Genomic DNA, 20,171 nt, shown 5'->3' on the forward strand with positions numbered 1-20,171 from the left:
TGCATGCAGCAAACTATTACTTTGAAGATAACTCTCTTCATTTACAAATGGTTCAGTACTTGAACTATGCTTCCATTCTCCTAAGAACACATTACAAAAGTTATTTTTTTTCACTACTCTTTTCCTTTTGCTTTTTGACTTCATTACATTGACTATTTTATCTAATGTACGGATCCTGTTCAAAATTAAAATGAATAGTTTTCTTTTTAATTCCAAAGCCTTTGCAACAATTGATTCAATATGTTTCTTTTTCTTATAAAATATTGCTTTCTTCCTATATTTTTTCACATCCTTTAGCAAATTGAACACCACTCTTCTCTGAAACATTTTTTTACGAATGTTTTGAAATTCTGTTTTTCTTTTTAAGTCATTCTTTCTTGCTTCTGATTGTACGTTAGCATTCAGTATTTTCTTTCTATTGTCTTGTTTTCTTCTTGAAACACTATTTGCAGTGGGTATACTTTGTACATTTTTTCTATGTTTGAGGATATTTTAAAAAAAAATCCTTAGTCTGTTTACCAGAAGACTTTTTCTTTTTTCCAACATGAGGTTCTTCAACTAATTTTTGTTGTCCAGTTGTCTTCAAATATAGATGTTTTTGCTGTTCTTTTCTCTTTCTTGATTTTATAGGCATGTTTAATTTATTTCAGTGTTGTTCAGCAATACCTAAAGAAAACTAAAAAAAAAATACCTTTATGTAATTTAAATATATTACTATTTTTTTTTGAGCTTTTCAAATCCTATCATATGAGCTGCCCCTTTCCTACGAGTGCAAGTCTTACAAAACAAGAGCAACACGAATTAAATCTCTGACAACAATTCCTGTGTGCAGACAGACTCATGGTGTGATTCTAGGCAGAAAACGATATTTGATTGGCAATTTCAAAGCACATTTACTACTGTGGTAGAGCAAGTGATAATTACTGTAACAGCCTGACACATTTTCCTTATAGTTTAGAGAGGCAGAAAAGAGCACATGTCCTAACAGCTACTTGAGACCATGAGCATGTGGAACCTGGGTGAGTGATTAGACTAGAGCAAAGGAAATGAGCGTTGGTGATGTTGAATGTGTTAGCGTTACACACTGCTATCTGAAATACCACACAGTGCTGAATAGTAAGCATGGGAGTGCAGGAGAAACAGCTGCCTGTGTGCTAAGAGTGTGTTTCTGGAGACTGTGTATTGTCAGGTGCAAGAGAGATCTGCATGGACGCTTGCACAACTGCATGAAGACTGCAGAGATGTATGTAAGAGCACATGTGGTAAGGGTTAATTGGGCTTATGAACATGTAGGAACTACCTCACTCATTACAGTACTGCAAGGAAAATCTACCCTGTTGTTTTCAAATGTGTTAGCATTTGCCTCTCATCTGTGAGATGGTGATGTGTGCTGTATGCTAACCATCACAGTTCAAGAAAACAAGCTGCCCCTTTCCTACGAGTGCAAGTCTTACAGAACAAGAGCAACACAAATTAAATCTCTGACAACAATTCCTGTGTGCACACAGACTCATGGTGTGATTCTAGGCAGAAAACGATATTTGATTGGCAATTTCAAAGCACATTTACTACTGTGGTAGAGCAAGTGATAATTACTGTAACAGCCTGACACATTTTCCTTATAGTTTAGAGAGGCAGAAAAGAGCACATGTCCTAACAGCTACTTGAGACCATGAGCATGTGGAACCTGGGTGAGTGATTAGACTAGAGCAAAGGAAATGAGCCTTGGTGATGTTGAATGTGTTAGCGTTACACACTGCTATCTGAAATACCACACAGTGCTGAATAGTAAGCATGGGAGTGCAGGAGAAGCAGCTGGCTGTGTGCTAAGAGTGTGTTTCTGGAGACTGTGTATTGTCAGGTGCAAGAGAGATCTGCATGGACGCTTGCACAACTGCATGAAGACTGCAGAGATGTATGTAAGATCACCTGTGGTAAGGGTTAATTGGAGTTTTGAACATGTAGGAACTACCTCACCCATTGCAGGAGTGGAAGGAAAATCTACCCTGTTGTTTTCAAATGTGTTAGCATTTGCCTCTCATCTGTGAGATAGTGATTTCTGCTGAATGCTAACCATCACAGTTCAAGAAAACAAGCTGCCCTTTCCTACGAGTGCAAGTCTTACAGAACAAGAGCAACACAAATTAAATCTCTGACAACAATTCCTGTGTGCACACAGACTCATGATGTGATTCTAGGCACAAAACAGTATTCCTGGGCGATACCAGTACACCTTAACTTATGGTGAAGACATACTCCATAATATATTACAAGTTCAAGGCAGTTAAATATCTTCCAAAACATAAAATGTAAAACACAACTTTAAAAGAAGAAACAAATTTCTATTATTTATATCAAAATACACCACATACATCCCCTCTCAAATTCATAACTCACCTTTAAAAGTAGTTAGTTGAGAAAGAAATGTGCCACTCACACAGCAGATTATCAGAGCCAGAATCTCTGAGCTGTACTCCTCTCACCAGAACCACTAAATGGCAAAATGTCCCTCTCTTTTTTCACACATATACATGTTAACTTCAAATCACATTGCTTCCCACATTTTTTTAAATGGAAACACACATTTCTATTGGTTGCAAATTTCAACCCTTTCCAAATGATTCCTACCCCCAACATGACTTCTGCCTGCTACCATAGCAACAGATCATGGAACACTGGTGTGAGCAGAGAGGTCAGACGTTCAGCACACAATGTTTCTAATCCAAAGAGCAAGAGTGCTTGACTTTTCAAACCTAACAGCATATCCAAAGTAATCTTCTGTGGGAACACATTTTTCTGAACCAATACAAAACATGCTTTTAAAAATTTAAATATACAGTCTAGTTTTTAGTGTTGAATGGTCTGAAACAGCCAATGAGTTCTTTTTATTAAAAAAAAAGTATGTAAGCCTCCATTTTACAACTATCTTTCTTTTTATATTGCCATTCTACTGAAAGACACCTTCTGAGTGCATCCAGATCTCCTTGAAAGATGTTCACAGTGTGGATTGTAGGTCATAGCTATGTCTACTGGAGTGAAAAGTATGCGGAAAAAAGAGGTATTGTGAAAGACCTTGCTTTGCCAAATGTAGACATTAAATGGATTGGTCAGAGAGGGTTAATGTGGCACCATTTAATGCCTTTGGTGAAATCCTTTCTACATCTCCCACAGCCTGACCTTATAATTGTGCATTGTGGTGGAAATGACCTAGGCACTTTAACTGGGGTAGGTCTGGAAATGCTTGTTAAGGACACCTTTGTGCAATTGATGTCACTTTTTCCACAAACTACCTTTGTATATTCTAATATATGCCAAAGGCAAAAGTGGAACTGGTCCAACCAATATTGTCCGCAGATTGAGAAAGCAAAAAAGCACGTCAGTAAGTCTGTTTCTGCTTTCCTCAGAGACTATGGTATGGGTTCTATATACCACAACAACTTGCGTTACAACATGCAAGGCATTTATAGAGGAGACGGTGTACATTTCACAGATGAAGGGAACAGAGTCTTCCTCTTGAACTTTAGACTCTGCATCGGTACTTACTTGTAGGTACAAAAAAACACTCAATGAACACAACGGCTCTTTTTAGAGCTAACCAACATCTAAACACTTAAACTTGATTTTTAATTCTATTTTTTTTATGATTTTTTTGCCGCCGTGTGCGCACTGTGCGCAATATATACATAAGATTTTTTTTTTTTGGGACCTTAGGGGTCTTTTATGGTCCCCCTGAGAAGGCCAAGGGGGTCAGGGACTCTCTACCCTGCCCCCTTTTCACATTCTTTCTTCTGCCTCTAAAACTCAAAATGGCGGTTGGGGGTGCGCGCACCGTGTGCGCACCCCGCTATTTTTTGAAAAAAAATAAAATGTTTTTTTCACCCTTCGGGATCCTTCAGGGACCCCCTGACAAAGGCTAGGGGGTCAGGAACACTCTACCCTGCCCCCTTTTCATGTTCTCCACCTTTCGTTTTCACTGTCACACACAAAATGGCGTCCAACACTTCCTGATTTCGACCGATTGGAATGTTGACTGACATCTAACCACCAATCAGAATTACGCTCGCGGACATTTGGTGCGCGCCCCGTGCGAGCACCGTGCGCGCACCGTGCGCGCATATAGATATTTATGTACTTTTAACTGCAATTTTCTCAGGAACTACTGAACAGATTGGTACCATATATGCAAAAGGCACATGCCTGACCTGAAGACTACCTCTTTGCCAAATTTCAAGTAATTCTGTTCAGCCGTTCGGGCTGTACCTTCGACTAAAGGTCCTACGGGAAAATGCATGGGGAAAACGCGTTTTGGGACCCCCCTTTTTTCTCAGCCCCCGCTTGACGAATCACCCCGAGACTTTCAGGGTAGGAGCTGAGCGGAGCGCCCCATTAGTTTTGACAATTTCACGAAGATAAGTCAACCGGCGCCAAAGTTATTCAAAATAGAATTTTCAGATTTCCTATGGGAACTCGGTCCTAACTATAACTATCTACTGGCGACACCAAGACTGCTTCCACGAAGAAGAAATCGAAGGGACACAGCGGGGATTCCAGGAAGATTACGTTTATTGCCACAACGTCGGCAAGACGCGTTTCGGCGATAATGCCTTACTCATATTCCCTTAGTCACCAGACAACTGCATCAGTCCGTTATTTGAACAATTAATCTTGCTCCCATTGGTGGGAGCCCAGCTGAGGCAATCAATCACTTGAAGCGTCACCGTAGTCCTCTCCACTAGACTACGGTTCCCAGAGTGCACCATCTCGGCAAAACGGGAAAGCATCTTTGATCAGCCACATTAAATCTCATAGTGAGTGCTGGTAAGTTCAAAAAACGTAAATGCGTGCAGATAAAGATCTCATGGTGTCGCTGTAGCAAAAACTCTTCTCCCTGGACCTCAGACGCCATACCGCATATACCCAAGTCCAGTGGTACCGGAGACACCACTGTAATAAGTTGTTCTCTCCATGCAGTCACGGACTGTGTATCACACAGCAGTAAATTACTGTCCTTAGATGCGGAGGCTGAAGCAAATCCAATCCCTTGGAGCCAAAGAAGAGAGCCAAAGCCCATGCCCATTGAGCTCCGCCCACTTGACAGGCGGGTCCCCCCAGCTCGTCAGGGGCTAACGCGCACCATATTCACACCAAGACTGCTTCCGCGAAGAAGAAATCGAAGGGAAACAGCTGGGATTCCAGGAAGATTACGTTTATTGCCCCAACGTCGGCATGATGCTTTTTGGCGATAATGCCTTACTCATATGCCCTTAGTCACCAGACAACTGCATCAGTCCGTTATTTGAACAGTTAATCTTGCTCCCATTGGTGGGAGCCCAGCTGAGGCAATCAATCACTCGAAGCGCCACCGTAGTCCTCTCCACTAGACTACGGTTCCCAGAGTGCACCATCTCTGCAAAACGGGAAAGCGCCTTTGATCAGCCACATTAAATCTCATAGTGAGTGCTGGTAAGTTCAAAAAACGTAAATGCATGCAGATAAACATCTCATGGTGTCGCTGTAGCAAACACTCTTCTCCCTGGCCCCCAGACGCCATACCGCATATACCCAAGTCCAGCGGTACCGGAGACAAAACTGTAATAAGTTGTTCTCTTCATGCAGTCACGGACTGTGTATCACGCAGCAGTAAATTACTGTCCTTAGATGCGGGGGCCGAAGCAAATTCAGTGTCCTCGTTACCTTTTCTGTGGGTAGTGGTGCTTGTCAGTTTGCTGCCCCACCGGTGCACATGACTGGGCTCCCCACCTAGTGTGCCATCTGCAGGGCCTCTGCCCTCGGATCACTAGTTTCAATTTCTGGAGTGGCAACAAAAACAGTTGCTCCCAAAGGACTAGCCTGAACACTTAGGTGAATATCCCCTGCGCCAGCATTCCGCGGAAGTTCTTTCCTAGCTCTCCCACGTCGACGACGATGTCGTAATAGCACGGCTCCGCTCACGACACTGCATGATGTCATAGGAGCCATAAGAGGACCTCGTCGGCGTGCTGACGTCAGTTCCACCCATTTTTTCCGTGCCACCGAGGTAAACAGGTGGACCGACACATTTTCACATGTATTCATAGTATACTAAATATATATATATATATATATATATATATATATATATATATATATATATATATATATATATATATATATATATACACACAAATGCATAACCAATAAAGGCATACAGGAAGAGCAACAGATCAAGCATTTCTCACTATTAAAACATAAGCATGATTAAGACATATTAACAACATTCATGCCAAACAGTAAAAGCATCTTTTTGGTAGAAACAGGTGGACAACGGGGAGGCGGGTGGGACAGTGAGGAATCCACAGGCAGATACTGTATCCACCAGAAAAAGCGTTACCGAAGGTAAGTAACTTGCTCTTCTGATGGATACTTCTGCCTGTTAAGTCCTCACCTTTTGAATAGAATCCTCAAGCCGTACCTCACCCGGAGGAGGGTGTCTACCTGACTAGACCAAAAAATCTTGCAAAACAGATCGAGCAAAATGGTCATCCCTCCTAACCTTCGAATCCAATAATAATCGAATAATTTTTTGTCTAAATTATATTGAAAATAATACTTTAAAAATACTTTTATTAATAAATTTAGACAAACACTTAAAGGAAAACTTTTATTTATAATTAATTTAAAGATAGTTCATACTTTACAAACTACGCCGAAGTCGCGACCCCAGCGTGACTTTTCAAAATGACTACTGGAATGCACGCAGGGATGTATGACGTTACAACGCGTGTCTTTACAACGCGTGCAGTTACATCGCGGTTTTTACAACAAACGCGATGTAACCACGCGATGCCATTACAACGCAAGTCTTTACATCGACTTGCGCTAGATGGCGTGCTGACATTAGAAAAGCATAATTTACTATTCCAACTCCAGTCCACTTAACAGTAGGGAAGGTGTTGGGATAGTAAACTACACTATTTGTAATGTTAGCACGCCATCTAGCGCAAGTCGATGTAAAGACTTGCGTTGTAATGGCATCGCGTGGTTACATCGCGTTCGTTGTAAAATCCGCAATGTAACTGCACGCGTTGTAAAAGTTTTGTTGTAAAGGTTGTTTACCGCTGGCAGCCATCGTGTAGGGTGCGCGAAGGGTGTGCGACTTCTGTATAGTAATATTTTTTTTAAAAGAATGAATATGGTTTTCTTAACTAAAAATTATTCACAATTTTTCAAAATATATATACATGTATATATATATATATAGAAAATAAAAAAAACATAGGATTGAGGTACATTAGACTTACAAATTTTCATTTGAAAAACCTTTGAAATTCACTGAAAAAACCATAGGTTTCAGGCACTTTATAGTTAGAAATTAGCATTTAAAAAACCATAGAAATTCACTGAAAAAACCATAGGTTTCAGGCACGTTATAGTTAGAAATTAGCATTTAAAAACCCATAGAAATTCACTGAAAAAACCATAGGTTTCAGGAACGTTATAGTTAGTTGGACATTTCACTTGTATAAAACCATAGAAATTCCGGCGTTATAGTTAGTTCAGCTAACTATAACTCGCGCCCCCGCAATGCACTGCTGATGACGTCACATATTACATCATTCATCATTACATCATTCATGACATGGTCAGTGACATCACTGATGACACCACTTGAAAATCTGATGCACCTCCTCACACCTGAATTTCACCTTTGATACGCCCACTCTAAAATACAGACTATCATTTTCGAAAAAATAGACACATCAATACCAGTTACTAAATACGCACTGACTGATTCCTAGGTCTACACACACACATCCACTCATTCACCCAAACATTCACTCATACATACAGTCACTCATCAATACAACACTATCATATGCACTCATACACCTATACAGACACTCACACACTGCCACATATCCAGAGTTACTCACACACGTAGTCAGTCATGCAAAGAATCAATCATACTTCCATTTACTCACCTATACAGTTATACAGACACAACCTCACTTATTCTTACAGATACTAACACATAATTACTCCCTTATTGAATCACTGATACAAATACACACTCATACATGCAGCTACTCTCGCAATTTCTGACTCTCACATATAGTTATTTATATACACCATCACTCACATATACTGCCTTTTACATATGTAGTTACTTGCACATGTACCACTGAGACATCCATTCATTCACCAACACACCCATACACACACTCACCCACCCATACAGCTGTTTCCACATGCACTCTTGAACCCATACACCCAGTGAATCAACCACTCACACATCTAGGCACAGAGTCACACAACCTCCCACCCAAGTCAAGTCAAAATCTTTATTCGATTGTGTTCTTTACAATCATAAAAGTTCATTTCACAAACATATAAATATAAACATTTTTCATATGTGAACAGTTAAAAACAAATCATCCAAAACCTTTATAAGACAGCATGTTTGAGAGACAAAATAAGTTACGAAATCATTGTGAAACTAGAGCAGCAGACAGCATAAACAGGATTTAAAAGAAATGTATAAATATTCAAGATAAAATGATTAAAAAGTACAATGATGGTGGCAGCATAGTTAGCCCTCCATGCTATTCCTGAAGGTGATAGCTAATTTCAGAAAACTGCATATAAACAAAGTGCAGTCACCAGTCAGGAGTTGAAGGTAGTAAACAGCTGGTTTAGTCTGTGTGAAGTTTAGATTTTTTAAACAAGGCTTTAAAAATAACTTCCGCGGTACTGTATAATAAGGGCAAATGAATAAAAAGTGCACCAAATCTTGCGGAGACTTCCCGTCGCAGCCGCAAGCAGGTAGCACTTGACCTCGATGGGCCCCTCTCGGTATTGCCAACAGGAGGTGAAATAGGTCAAAACGGAACCGTGTCAATAAATAACGGTCATAACCGGACATGGGCCAGGATAGGTATGGTTCCATACATAAACCTGTTCTAAGTAGGGCATGGTTCCTAACGCTGACTTTCATCAGTTCTCTCTTCTCCCTGGCAAGATACCTAGAGGACATGAATGTTTTTTTCACAAAGATAACGTCAGCTTTAGTTATGGAGTTAGGGGATGAGAACAGATCTGGCCGTCCCATTTCAGTGAGACGGTCATTAATATATCTTAGCCACGGAACCTTGAACCTGCCATCCCAAGTTAAGGCTTCTTTTAATATATTATGAGTAAGAGGTATATTGTTGTTTAGCCAGGAATTCAGCCAACATAAAAGGGGATTTGCTGCTATTCTATCACTGAGAAAAGGTACACCTAGCTCCTCGTGTACCGAAAAGTTTCCAGTTCCCCTTGGCAGCCTCAAGACCTTCTTCAAAAAATCATTTTCTGCGACCTCCAGGTCGTGCGTCTGGCTATAACCCCAGAGCTCACTACCATAACAGGCAGTGGCAACGCTCTTAGCTTGATATAATTTAAGCAGAGCAGCCACCGGACTGTTGCCCATTTTTCTAGCAAAGCCAAGTATGGCTGTGTTGACGCGTGTTACCACGCCCTTCTTTTTGGCGACAGCCGGGGCCCAGGATAATTGGTCATCGAGGAGGACCCCAAGATATGAGAAGGTTTTAGAGTTTGGAATGTTTTCCCCATTGATGGTGAAAGAATTAGGTTTTCGCGATCCATGGCCTATTTTCATAACATAAGACTTTGAGTTGTTGATGCTTAAGCCTCGGGACTTCATAAAATCATAGAATGAGTTAAGAAGTAACTGAAGACCAATTGCTGTCCTTGAAATAAGGACAGCATCGTCCGCGTAGAGCAGAACTGGGACGCCCTTTCTGGCGACATACGGATAATCAGCACCTGTTCTTATCAGGAAATCCTCCAGCTCATTAATATACAAGTTGAACAAAAATGGTGCTAATATACACCCCTGGCGGACTCCCCGATTAATTCTAATGTCACCTGTCACTTTCAGGTCTTGAGTGTAACGGACATTAGCTCTTGTATCTGAGTGCAAGTCAGCCAAGAAATGAATTAAGTACTGCTCGACGCCCAGCCTTAGCATGATGTCCCAAAGTTTACCTCTATCCACGCAATCGAAAGCAGACGATAGGTCCATAAAAGCCATATGAATGGTTCCCTGGCGGGCCAAGGTATATTTGCCTAAAATCAAATATAGGTTCAGACATTGGGTTATTGTTGAGTGGCCAGGTCTGAAACCATATTGTATTGGGGATATAGCGTTATTCTCATTCGCCCATGTTATTAACCTGTTTAGAATTACTCCCCCTACCACTTTTGCTACCGAGTTAATTAAGGATATTGGCCTGTAGCATAGCGGACTGCTCCGGTCACCCTTTTTAAACACGGGAACTATGGTTGATTGTCCCCAGGATTTTGGGCAGCCGGAGATAGCAGCTGCGTTTATCACCTTTGTGAGAACAGGAGCCCATAGTGAGGTACGAGATTTAAAAAGATCTGGAGGCAGACCATCCGGGCCTGGTGCCTTATTTCCAGTTAGCCCTTGAATAGCCTTTTCTACTTCATTGACTGAAAAAAATGGAAAGTTCACCATTGGTAATAAAAAATCAGATGCTGACTGTTGTTCATCACTTTTAAAAATTACACTAAAATGAGTGACCCAATCTGCCTCTGAGATATTAGTACCTAAAGCGGAGTCATTCGGGTTGTCAAACAAGGGTTTGTTGACGATTTCCCAGAATTTACTGCTATTACCCAAAACCGAGGGGTCAAGTAAAGACTCCCAGGTGTGGGCTTTTATTTCATTTTTCCGTTTGTTAAGGGTTTTTTTATATATCAGTCGGAGATTTTTAATTAGACATGGGTCTCTGGGTTTAGTTTTTAGCGCATTTCTTAAGTTTCTACTTGCCAAGGAGCATGTATGATCAAACCATTTGGGACTGGTTTTGACTTGTCCCTTCACTGAAACTGATAACATTGACCCTACTGTTGTAACTACACCTTCAAAAATAACTAGAGTTTGCTCTGAGGACGTAAGTGTTGATACACAGTCCGCTAAATCTCTGCCACATGTCTTATTTATTTCGTTATAGAGATTTTCTTGATTTACTAACTGCCATTTCAGACGTCGTTTGTCATTTACACATTTTAAAATTCCTGCATCTTTACGGTGTTTTCGCTGTTCGAAAACGCCCCCATTCAATTTGATAGTAAGGGGGTTATGATCGCTGTAGATGCTAGTTTGGATGGTAAAACTAGATGCCTGGTTAACGAAATCGGCAGATAATAATATATGGTCTATAAATGATCCAAGGGCTGAGCCTTTAAATGTTGGGACTTCGTGGATTTTGGTCTCAGGAACCAATGACATAGCTACAACCAGATTATTTTCATTTAGCAAATCATTTAAATGTAATCCATGCCTAGTATGATCAAAGTGGAAACCATCCATACGGTTACACCCCAGGGATCCCATAGGGGTATCACGGGGGTTACCGCAGGGATGTACATTAAAGTCTCCTACAATCAATACGTTACGTGACAATATGCCTGGTCCATCATTCAGCATTGCATTCAGTGATAATATATTACACTCCCCTTCGATGGATATAGCGTTATAAAAGTTAACTAAAGTTAAAGCATATTTGCCTCTCTTCAGTACAATCATTTGAATGTTACGATTTACATTTTGTTGGCTAATTATGTTACAAGAAAGAGCCAAATTAATAAAGATGGCAAGACCCCCTTTCGCTCTACCACTAACTGAGGGGGTTGCTGGGCTAAGGAAGCTTTGGTATCCTTCAGTGAAGGCATTATTTCCTTCCATCCATGTCTCTTGGAGGCATATAATTGCATGTTTTTTAGCAAATGCGAGCCAGGCGGAATCACATAATTTGTCAGCCAGGCCTGCTATGTTCCAAGAGACTAAACTCACATTACAAGCATCACCGATCTCTTTATCAATTACTACCTCAGTGGTAGTGGGTTCTTGTACCTGATTTGGTTGATCAGCATTTATAACTCCCACAGATATACTTGGCGCAGTGGGTACGTTCCCATCCAAAACCTCATCCAAGCCGCCCTTATTCGGAAAGTGTACACCCACTGTCTCCTCCCCTCCTAACTGTAAGCTTCAATCACAGGCATCCAGACCGCTGAAGGTGTCAAACCTATTTGTCCTCTCCAGCGGAGTGAATGGCACTGGGTAATCCGAGCTCATATGTACAGTTGCACCTGGCCTGGTAGGTACTAAATTCCAGCCCGGCGTCTCTGCGACCGGGGCTGCATAATGGACGAGGGCTGGGTTCATATTTTTCGGCATGAAGGGGAAGTTTATAATGGGGAAAGAATAATCATGGGCAGGTTGATGTGGGAATACTGCAGATCTTGGGTAAAAATAAGTCAAAGGGCGAGGAAAAATACTACTATTAGAATTTGTCTGGGGCCAATTCAGGATATATCGTACTACGTTCTGATCTCTGAAATTGACTATAACCACATCCCCCCCAATGTCTTTAGGTCTTCCACCCAACCACTGAAGACGGCGTACATGTATAATTTTGCCATCTATGTTACTGGCAATTGGTCTATGTAATGTCAGCCAGTGAGTTATTTTATTCTTTAATTGGTAAAAACTCTCTCTCTTGTTCATTGAAAGCTCAGGCACCCCTGTGAGGATCACTACGTATGGTATAGCCTCTGGGGGAAGATCCGGTAGTGGTCGCCTAATCTGTTCCCCCCGGGTCTGCCTAAGGGCTCCCTCCTCTGTTCTCATTATTTTATTCAGACAACTACCCTGATCTCTGAGAGATTTATTATCAGAGATTGTTGGATAGCAAACAGGTTTTTCTATTGCGGTGCTCACCGGAGCATTAAGCATATTGATGGTAAAATTATTATGAGCACGTTTAGGGGGAAGAGCTATCCCGTTCAGAGGATGTCTACTGGAAGATGGGACATCTGGGGTAAAATTATTTGGAATTGTATTTGATGTTAATACAGGTTCGATAGACAATGACCGGGAATTATTATCAGGATTATCCTCTAAGGAAGAGGCTGAAGCCAGTTTAAGGTCTGGGTTATTATTTTGACTTGTTTGTTTACTCTTCCTACCCAGTTCTACCTCTATTTTCCCCAGCCTGTTCTCCATACTTTCCAATCTTTCCACTATAGCTAAGGTATAGGTTCGCATAATGATCTCAATACTATCCAAGAGGCTACTGTTAAATATAGGTTTAGGTCCAATGTCCTCCAGGCTAGATTGAGTACCATGCTCCCCCACTGGGTATGCAGAAGTCAACATTGAATTAGAAGCATTTGCTGTTCCAATTACTTCCGTGAGAGCTACAGCAGTTGTAACATTGATGCCAGAGGGGGTGATCTTTTTCCCAAAGTCAGTGGAACTCAGCTTCTGTTTATTAGGCTCCATCCTTTTACGTCTCCTTTTGGTAGGGGGCGGGCCATGCTTTGTAGATTGTGTAGGTTTCTTAGGCCTTTGTCGTGCTATCTTCAAAGGAGTGGGTGACACAGAAATCAAAACTTCAGCAGTGTTAGAAATGCAAAGAGTATTATGTGGTGAAGTTAGTGAAGTTGGAATGTCTGTTCCAATGGGACTGGTATAGGGCACTTCACAGTCTCTCAACAAGAAGGGTACACCTTCTGTAGATAGGGTATCATTTATAACATCTGAAGCTGTCTCATTAATAACAATAGCTGCAGGGTTAGACTCCGGCAATACCCTATTCTTAATTTTTTCAATGGAGCGTCGACGTTCAGCCCTGCGCTCTACAAGCATACGTTCTGTCGTGCCTCCGGTTGATGTTCTGACAATATAATTATCCAGGGTTCCATTCAATAAAGGCCCTACTCTGTTAGCCACTGATGTTATCGGGCTCTGCACTGGCGAGGACATGTTATGCACTTGAAAACCCGATACCTTAACAATAATATAATCATATGACTTACTGTGCGCTAAGTTCGTATCGTGCACGATTTGACCAGGGGGACGGGTCCAGTCCGGTCTCCTCCGGCCTCCCGCGCGCGGTCCCGCGACGCGGGGGGCGGTGATCTTTTTAAAGCGCCTTCTGGCGCGAAAATGCAGAGTGTCCGCCTCCGCCACCGGAAGTAACAGCACAGGTGCCTGGGTGCTGTAGTCCTGCGAGGAGAAGCGCTGCAGGCAGGGAGGGAGAGCGCAGCAGCCAAGACTCCCCCGGTCCCCCAAAGAGCGCCACAGGTAGGGAGCACACCAACACGGGTTTTGTTTGTACAGCCAGCAGAGGAACCCACCCACACCCACACTCAGGCAGTGTGTGAATGATGTAATGATGAATGATGAATGATTTAATATGTGACGTCATCAGCAGTGCATTGCGGGGGCGCGAGTTATAGTTAGCTGAACTAACTATAACGCCGGAATTTCTATGGTTTTATACAAGTGAAATGTCCAACTAACTATAACGTTCCTGAAACCTATGGTTTTTTCAGTGAATTTCTGTGGTTTTTTAAATGCTAATTTCTAACTATAACGTGCCTGAAACCTAAGGTTTTTTCAGTGAATTTCTGTGGTTTTTTAAATGCTAATTTCTAACTATAAAGTGCCTGAAACCTATGGTTTTTTCAGTGAATTTTAAAGGTTTTTCAAATGAAAATTTGTAAGTCTAATGTACCTCAATCCTATGTTTTTTTTATTTTCTATATATATATATATACATGTATATATATTTTGAAAAATTGTGAATAATTTTTAGTTAGGAAAACCATATTCATTCTTTTTTTTAAAAAATACTATACAGAAGTCGCACACCCTTCGCGCACCCTACACGATGGCTGCGCGCGGTAAACAACCTTTACAACGAAACTTTTACAACGCGTGCAGTTACATCGCGGATTTTACAACGAACGCGATGTAACCACGCGATGCCATTACAACGCAAGTCTTTACATCGACTTGCGCTAGATGGCGTGCTAACATTACAAATAGTGTAGTTTACTATCCCAACACCTTCCCTACTGTTAAGTGGACTGGAGTTGGAATAGTAAATTACGCTTTTCTAATGTTAGCACGCCATCTAGCGCAAGTCGATGTAAAGACTTGCGTTGTAATGGCATCGCGTGGTTACATCGCGTTCGTTGTAAAAACCGCGATGTAACTGCATGCGTTGTAAAGACACGCGTTGTAACGTCATACATCCGCACAGTGTCATCCATGGCGAGCTACAAAGTGACAACGCCATCCATGTTATTATGTTATAGTTAGGTTTTGAAATGTGATAAAAGACTTAACGTTTAAAAAACAAAAAAACTATTAAATTCACCAATTATTGTTTACTGAGCTAGCTGCCATGGACTGCTTATGAACTCACATATTACACCACTCATGGCTTGTTAAATGACATCATTGATGACATCTCACATTACATCATTAATGACATCCCTGAAGGCATCATCCAGCCATTGTGACAATGTCCTATAGGGTTTGTGGAATCAATTCAACACATTACACCTGTTGCCAATTTTCTGTCACCAATCATGTGATAAGGGACATACCTTTGGACCACATGCTGTACACATAGCCAGTATGTCAAGTCACCCACATTTGGTGAATGCTACTCTCTTTTTACAGTTATTTAACCACCTAACAAGCACAATTCCTGTACAGACTATAATAGGACTTAAAAAGACACCTTCTGCCGTACTCAATTGACAACCCTCCATTCTTTAGTAAAATACACTACACACATTCCTAAAATGAGCAGAGTGGATTATGCTTTAGGATCGTGATCACAACCCCATTGTGATCTAAACCACCTCTAAGTGGGATATGCCTACATCCTACATCATTCAAAAATCTGCAGTGCATCAAAATATTCAACGAATCTACATCCACACATTATAAACATTCTTGCCACATAAAATCTGGCCACCGCACTCTATTACAACTGTTTAACATGAGCACATGTACAGATATCCACTGGTGGATTGTCTGTTGTCAGCAGAAGCTTTGGGTTTTCTCACAGTTTTATTTTGCATCAGATACCCTTCAAGTCAATCCCAAGCACCTCCTTGATTGCTACCCTATTACACCAAATCACAAAAAACAAGTTATTGAGTGAAGTTCTAACTTTCTGCCAAATGTGGTGTAATTTCATTCAGCCGTTTTTCCTGTATCAGGATGCAAAGTTTCCTATGGGAATTAACGTGGAAAATGAATATTTTGGGATCCCCTTTTCTACGGCCTCCACTTAAGAGATTGGTGTAAGACTTCCAATAAAGGAGCTAAGGTGGATGATTTTTTTGGAGAAAGTTCCATGCAGATTCATGAAGTTGTTAGCGATACAATACATGCTCTTCCTTTGGGAATTCTGATCTAACTATAGCCACACATATGTATTTATTTACTTACTTGAGTGCTGGTAGAAGTTGATGAATTAGTGTAGGTGAGCGTAATTGAGGCAAAAAGTAGAAAAACATTCTGCAGTGTATTTTTTGCAGTGTCATTTTCAGTGTCAGATTTTTCTGCAGCAGATTTTTCAAGCGCAGAAAACGTACGTAGACTTTCCAGGGGATAAATGTCAACCGGTACAGACTACACATTTGCCCCTGTGGCCCAGCATGTTTTATAAAAAGCATATTTCTACTTAGATTTTTCTTTAAACTGAAATTCCTGTACACAGATCTCCAATGTAGACAAGCATGTGTGGAAATGTAAACATATGTAAGATCAAATACAAGTTATGTGCACAAATATATGAAGATTTCATAGGAAGGTCATGGCTATATATATCAAGGAAAAGGTATTTTTTGTGTATGTCCTGAAAACTAAGTTTGACATACATGCAAAGACATAAGTTTTGGCATGCTGTCATTTGCTGTTTATTTTCATTGTTGGATATCGGGCCCTGCTTGTCTAGTATGTACAAAGTGATGGTATTCAGTTACTGCACATTTGATGGCAGAGGTGACGCTGGAAATCGGTGATTTAGAGAAGACGATTTTAAAGTTAATTTAAAAAGTGCTCAGAGAGGAGTCAGACCACAGGTCGTCAGACAAAGGGAGGTTTGAGTCGAGTGCAGAGGTGCCAAGAGACACAATGATTTGAAGGACAAAGTGGTGGGCTACAGGAAGAGTGACATTGAAGTTGTATCAGTGTGCTGGGCTGGACTGACCCTTCGGCCACGCTGGTATTTTCCCAGTGGCCGTCGTCTTTATAGCTCAAAACTCAACTAAGGAAGCTTGAATCTTACCTGCAGTGTTAGATAGGGTTAGCAGCTGCTACCCTTGGCTTGCCCATTCTAGCCCTGGCATCAATAAAATAGCAACATGGAAATTCAGCTTTTCAGGTATCTAAAAAAAAGCAGCATGAACTTGAAATAGTTTCTATTCCTACCCCTTAACCCTATAATGTCATCAGAGAGTAGGGCTCAAACCTAAGCTGTTGAGGGTCAAATAGTGTGTGAGCTCACTTCCTCTACCCTTCACCTTTTGATGAACCAATTTCCAGGGGGCGAAGTGTAGAGGGAGCTAGTCTGTGAGATGTGAGATGTGGCAGCATTTGTGGCAGTGCTCAATTTCTGTAGGTGGTTATAGGTGGTGGGCACAAGCACTCGAGTTTGTTGATCAGACTTATTTGTCTTATTTGTCATCATCCCACGTTGACTCAGGGTGAGACACAGAAAGGCAGAAAAGGAAGGAGGAAAAGCAAATAATGACAAAGGGAGAAAACAGAGATGAAAAAAGCTTTGGCAAAGCCAATCAGTGTGTCACTCGCACTCAAGCACTGACAAAAATAATTTAAAAAAGCTTGCATCAGTGCATCAATTAAAAAAAGATTTAAAGTCTGATTATATAGCACACTTTCAGGTTTCAAAAAAGGCTATCATATTCCGATGGAGGACAAAGAATATGTCCAAACAGCCAATAGAAAGAAGGTGGAACTAAAATATTTCTGTGTACTGATTCAACATGTGATTGACAATGTCTCAAGTCAGTGGCTGAAGATTCCTGAGCCAAAGAAGCCCATGGGCGAAGAGCAGAAACCAAAGCCTCTCAGAATATGTATATAGTACAATAGGTTTGCTACAAATGGGATTTACGTCAAACCTAAAGAACCTGCAAGAATAAGGTAAAGAGACATCAAGAGAGGGACAGTGATGGAAAGAGACATGAGGTGAAATCAAGATTAGGCAACCATGGCTTTTGGTAACCCTAGCACTCAGCATCTCCTGTAGCTGGCTCCTAAGAAAAGCTGTGAGACATTCACCTTGTTCGCTTTTTTTTGTTTTGTTTAACAAATTAACTACTGAGCCTTTAGTGTAGATTGTATAGATGGGCTTCTTGCTGATAGTGAGTCAATGTGTCTGGTATCAGTAGGGGCTGTAGTCTAGCACATCTCAATCTCCTGGGTTGTGAAGTACTGAATATCTCTCGCACTCTTTATTGCAGACAAACACCTGAGTTCTGAGCCTGAACCAAAGGCCCCTCCTGTAAACTGTCCCGGGAGTGAAGCGCTGGGAGAGTCGGTCTGCGCCATCCTCTCCTCACGCCCGGAGCACCTGCCAGCGGTCTGTGAGAGGCTGGGCGGAAAGCTACTCCCGAAGGTGCTGCGCCGATTCATCTGGGTGCATAAACTCCTGAGAAGTGACCACGGAGTTCTTTTTACTGACAGCAAAAAGTAAGTATCTATTTTAAGATCGCTTTTCTTGTTGGAAATGTAAATGCTTGTTTATGCGCACGGCGTCACCTATAGGACATCTTTCAGTCATGTGTGGTTTTTTGTGCGAAAGTAGCTTTAAAGTAGCGCAGCTTGCAGTCTGCTGCATTATTCGGAACTGTTGTTTGAAATCACTGAAACACTGAATTATTGATGACATTGTGCTGCAGTGGTTCTTCGAGCAAATCATCCAGCTAAAGCGTTGAATGAGCAGTCCTGTACATAAGGGGAAACATTTCTATAATGTATGTTTGGAAACTCTTTATCGGAGTTGAAGAGCACACAGGGATTACTGGGCTCAGATTATAACTATCAGAGCCCTTTACTACTGGAGTTTTGAGGCTTTATTCTGCAATTGAGCCCAAAATTGAACATCAAGTAGACAGACCCCTTACACACCTGACCCTCAGGCCCTATGTGGGAAATCCTGCGAGGTATGTCTGCGATCTCCGTAGGTTCCCTGCAGTCATGGGTGTTTCAGCTTGTAAGCACGATGGGGGCATCCTCGAGTTTCAGGCCTCAACCTAGGACTTAGCGATTGCCAGGCCTTACCCTGAGTTGCAGTCAGCTTCTTACGTTTACGCTGCTGCGCTCATTGCAGTACCCCTCTTCTTGACAGCATCTTCCTTGCACAAGGGCACACCCAGCACCCTTTTAAAACAGTGAGTCAGTTCCTCCCTTCAAGGCAGCCCCAGTCAGGTCCTCCTAGCAGGCTGTAGAACATCTCATGTTTGGGACCAAACCTAGGGAAGAGGTATTGGTAGTCAATATACCAACCCTGGGGTACAAAAGAGTTTCTCAGTCACCGCTGCAGTGGGACAACGGATTCTGGCACAGAAATCTTAGCACACTGTCTGGTAGTTTCTGTTCCATACTAATACTCAGTTTCCAGGCAGGGCTTCTGTTTTCCTCAAGTCCACCTGCTGGATCAGTTTCTGTCAGTTGCTGCCTTTTGCATATTACTCCCAGAGTGGTCCAGCCATGGTATTTATCTTGCAATGTAACAGGATGGTGGGATGGAGATGAGAATTTCTTTTCTGGGTGACCCGAAACAAAGGCACAAAAAGGAAGAGGCTTTCTCACTTAACCATCACTTAATCTAATGCAGGTAACATGTCTGTGAAAGAATGTAGCAGGAAGAGGGGCAAGGGTTTTTCCTACATTTCAGAGGGACACCCTGTCTCCTATTCTTCACACTGTCAAGCCTGGTCCATTTCAAAGTTCCTCAGAAGTGTTCAGTAGAAGCCCTGCCATTCATGTGAGGTTCAACTCTTGTGAAGGAAATCAAAATCAATTCCCGGGTGGCCACAACCAGGTGCCGCAAACAATGTCCAAGCACGATCTACTGTAGACACAAAGTATGCAAACTCATACAGACTAGTTATCCATGTTCCACATAGATGGGCCAGAGGAATCAATTGGAAGTGGGTAGGCAACTCTCCCTAGCAGGCATCAGATAAAAGTCTTGCCACTGTGATTTATTGCTACCACTACCGTCAGTCATCTAGATTCCAGTGAGCTGATGGCAGTCACATTC

General features: G+C 41.7%; 1 protein-coding gene across 1 annotated transcript in view; it reads left to right on the top strand.

Annotated features, from left to right (window-relative positions):
- LOC146858828 (uncharacterized) overlaps nt 1–20,171 on the top strand; it is a 1,229,505-nt gene that overhangs the window by 256,903 nt on the left and 952,431 nt on the right. Inside the window, exon 9 of the mRNA XM_085647127.1 lies at nt 18,367–18,595. Within this exon, the coding sequence (XP_085503253.1) occupies nt 18,367–18,595 (229 nt within the window). The remainder of the gene's footprint in view (nt 1–18,366; nt 18,596–20,171) is intronic.

This window comes from Triturus cristatus, chromosome 3_2 (genome assembly GCF_964204655.1).
Source record: "Triturus cristatus chromosome 3_2, aTriCri1.1, whole genome shotgun sequence".
NCBI lineage: Eukaryota > Metazoa > Chordata > Amphibia > Caudata > Salamandridae > Triturus > Triturus cristatus.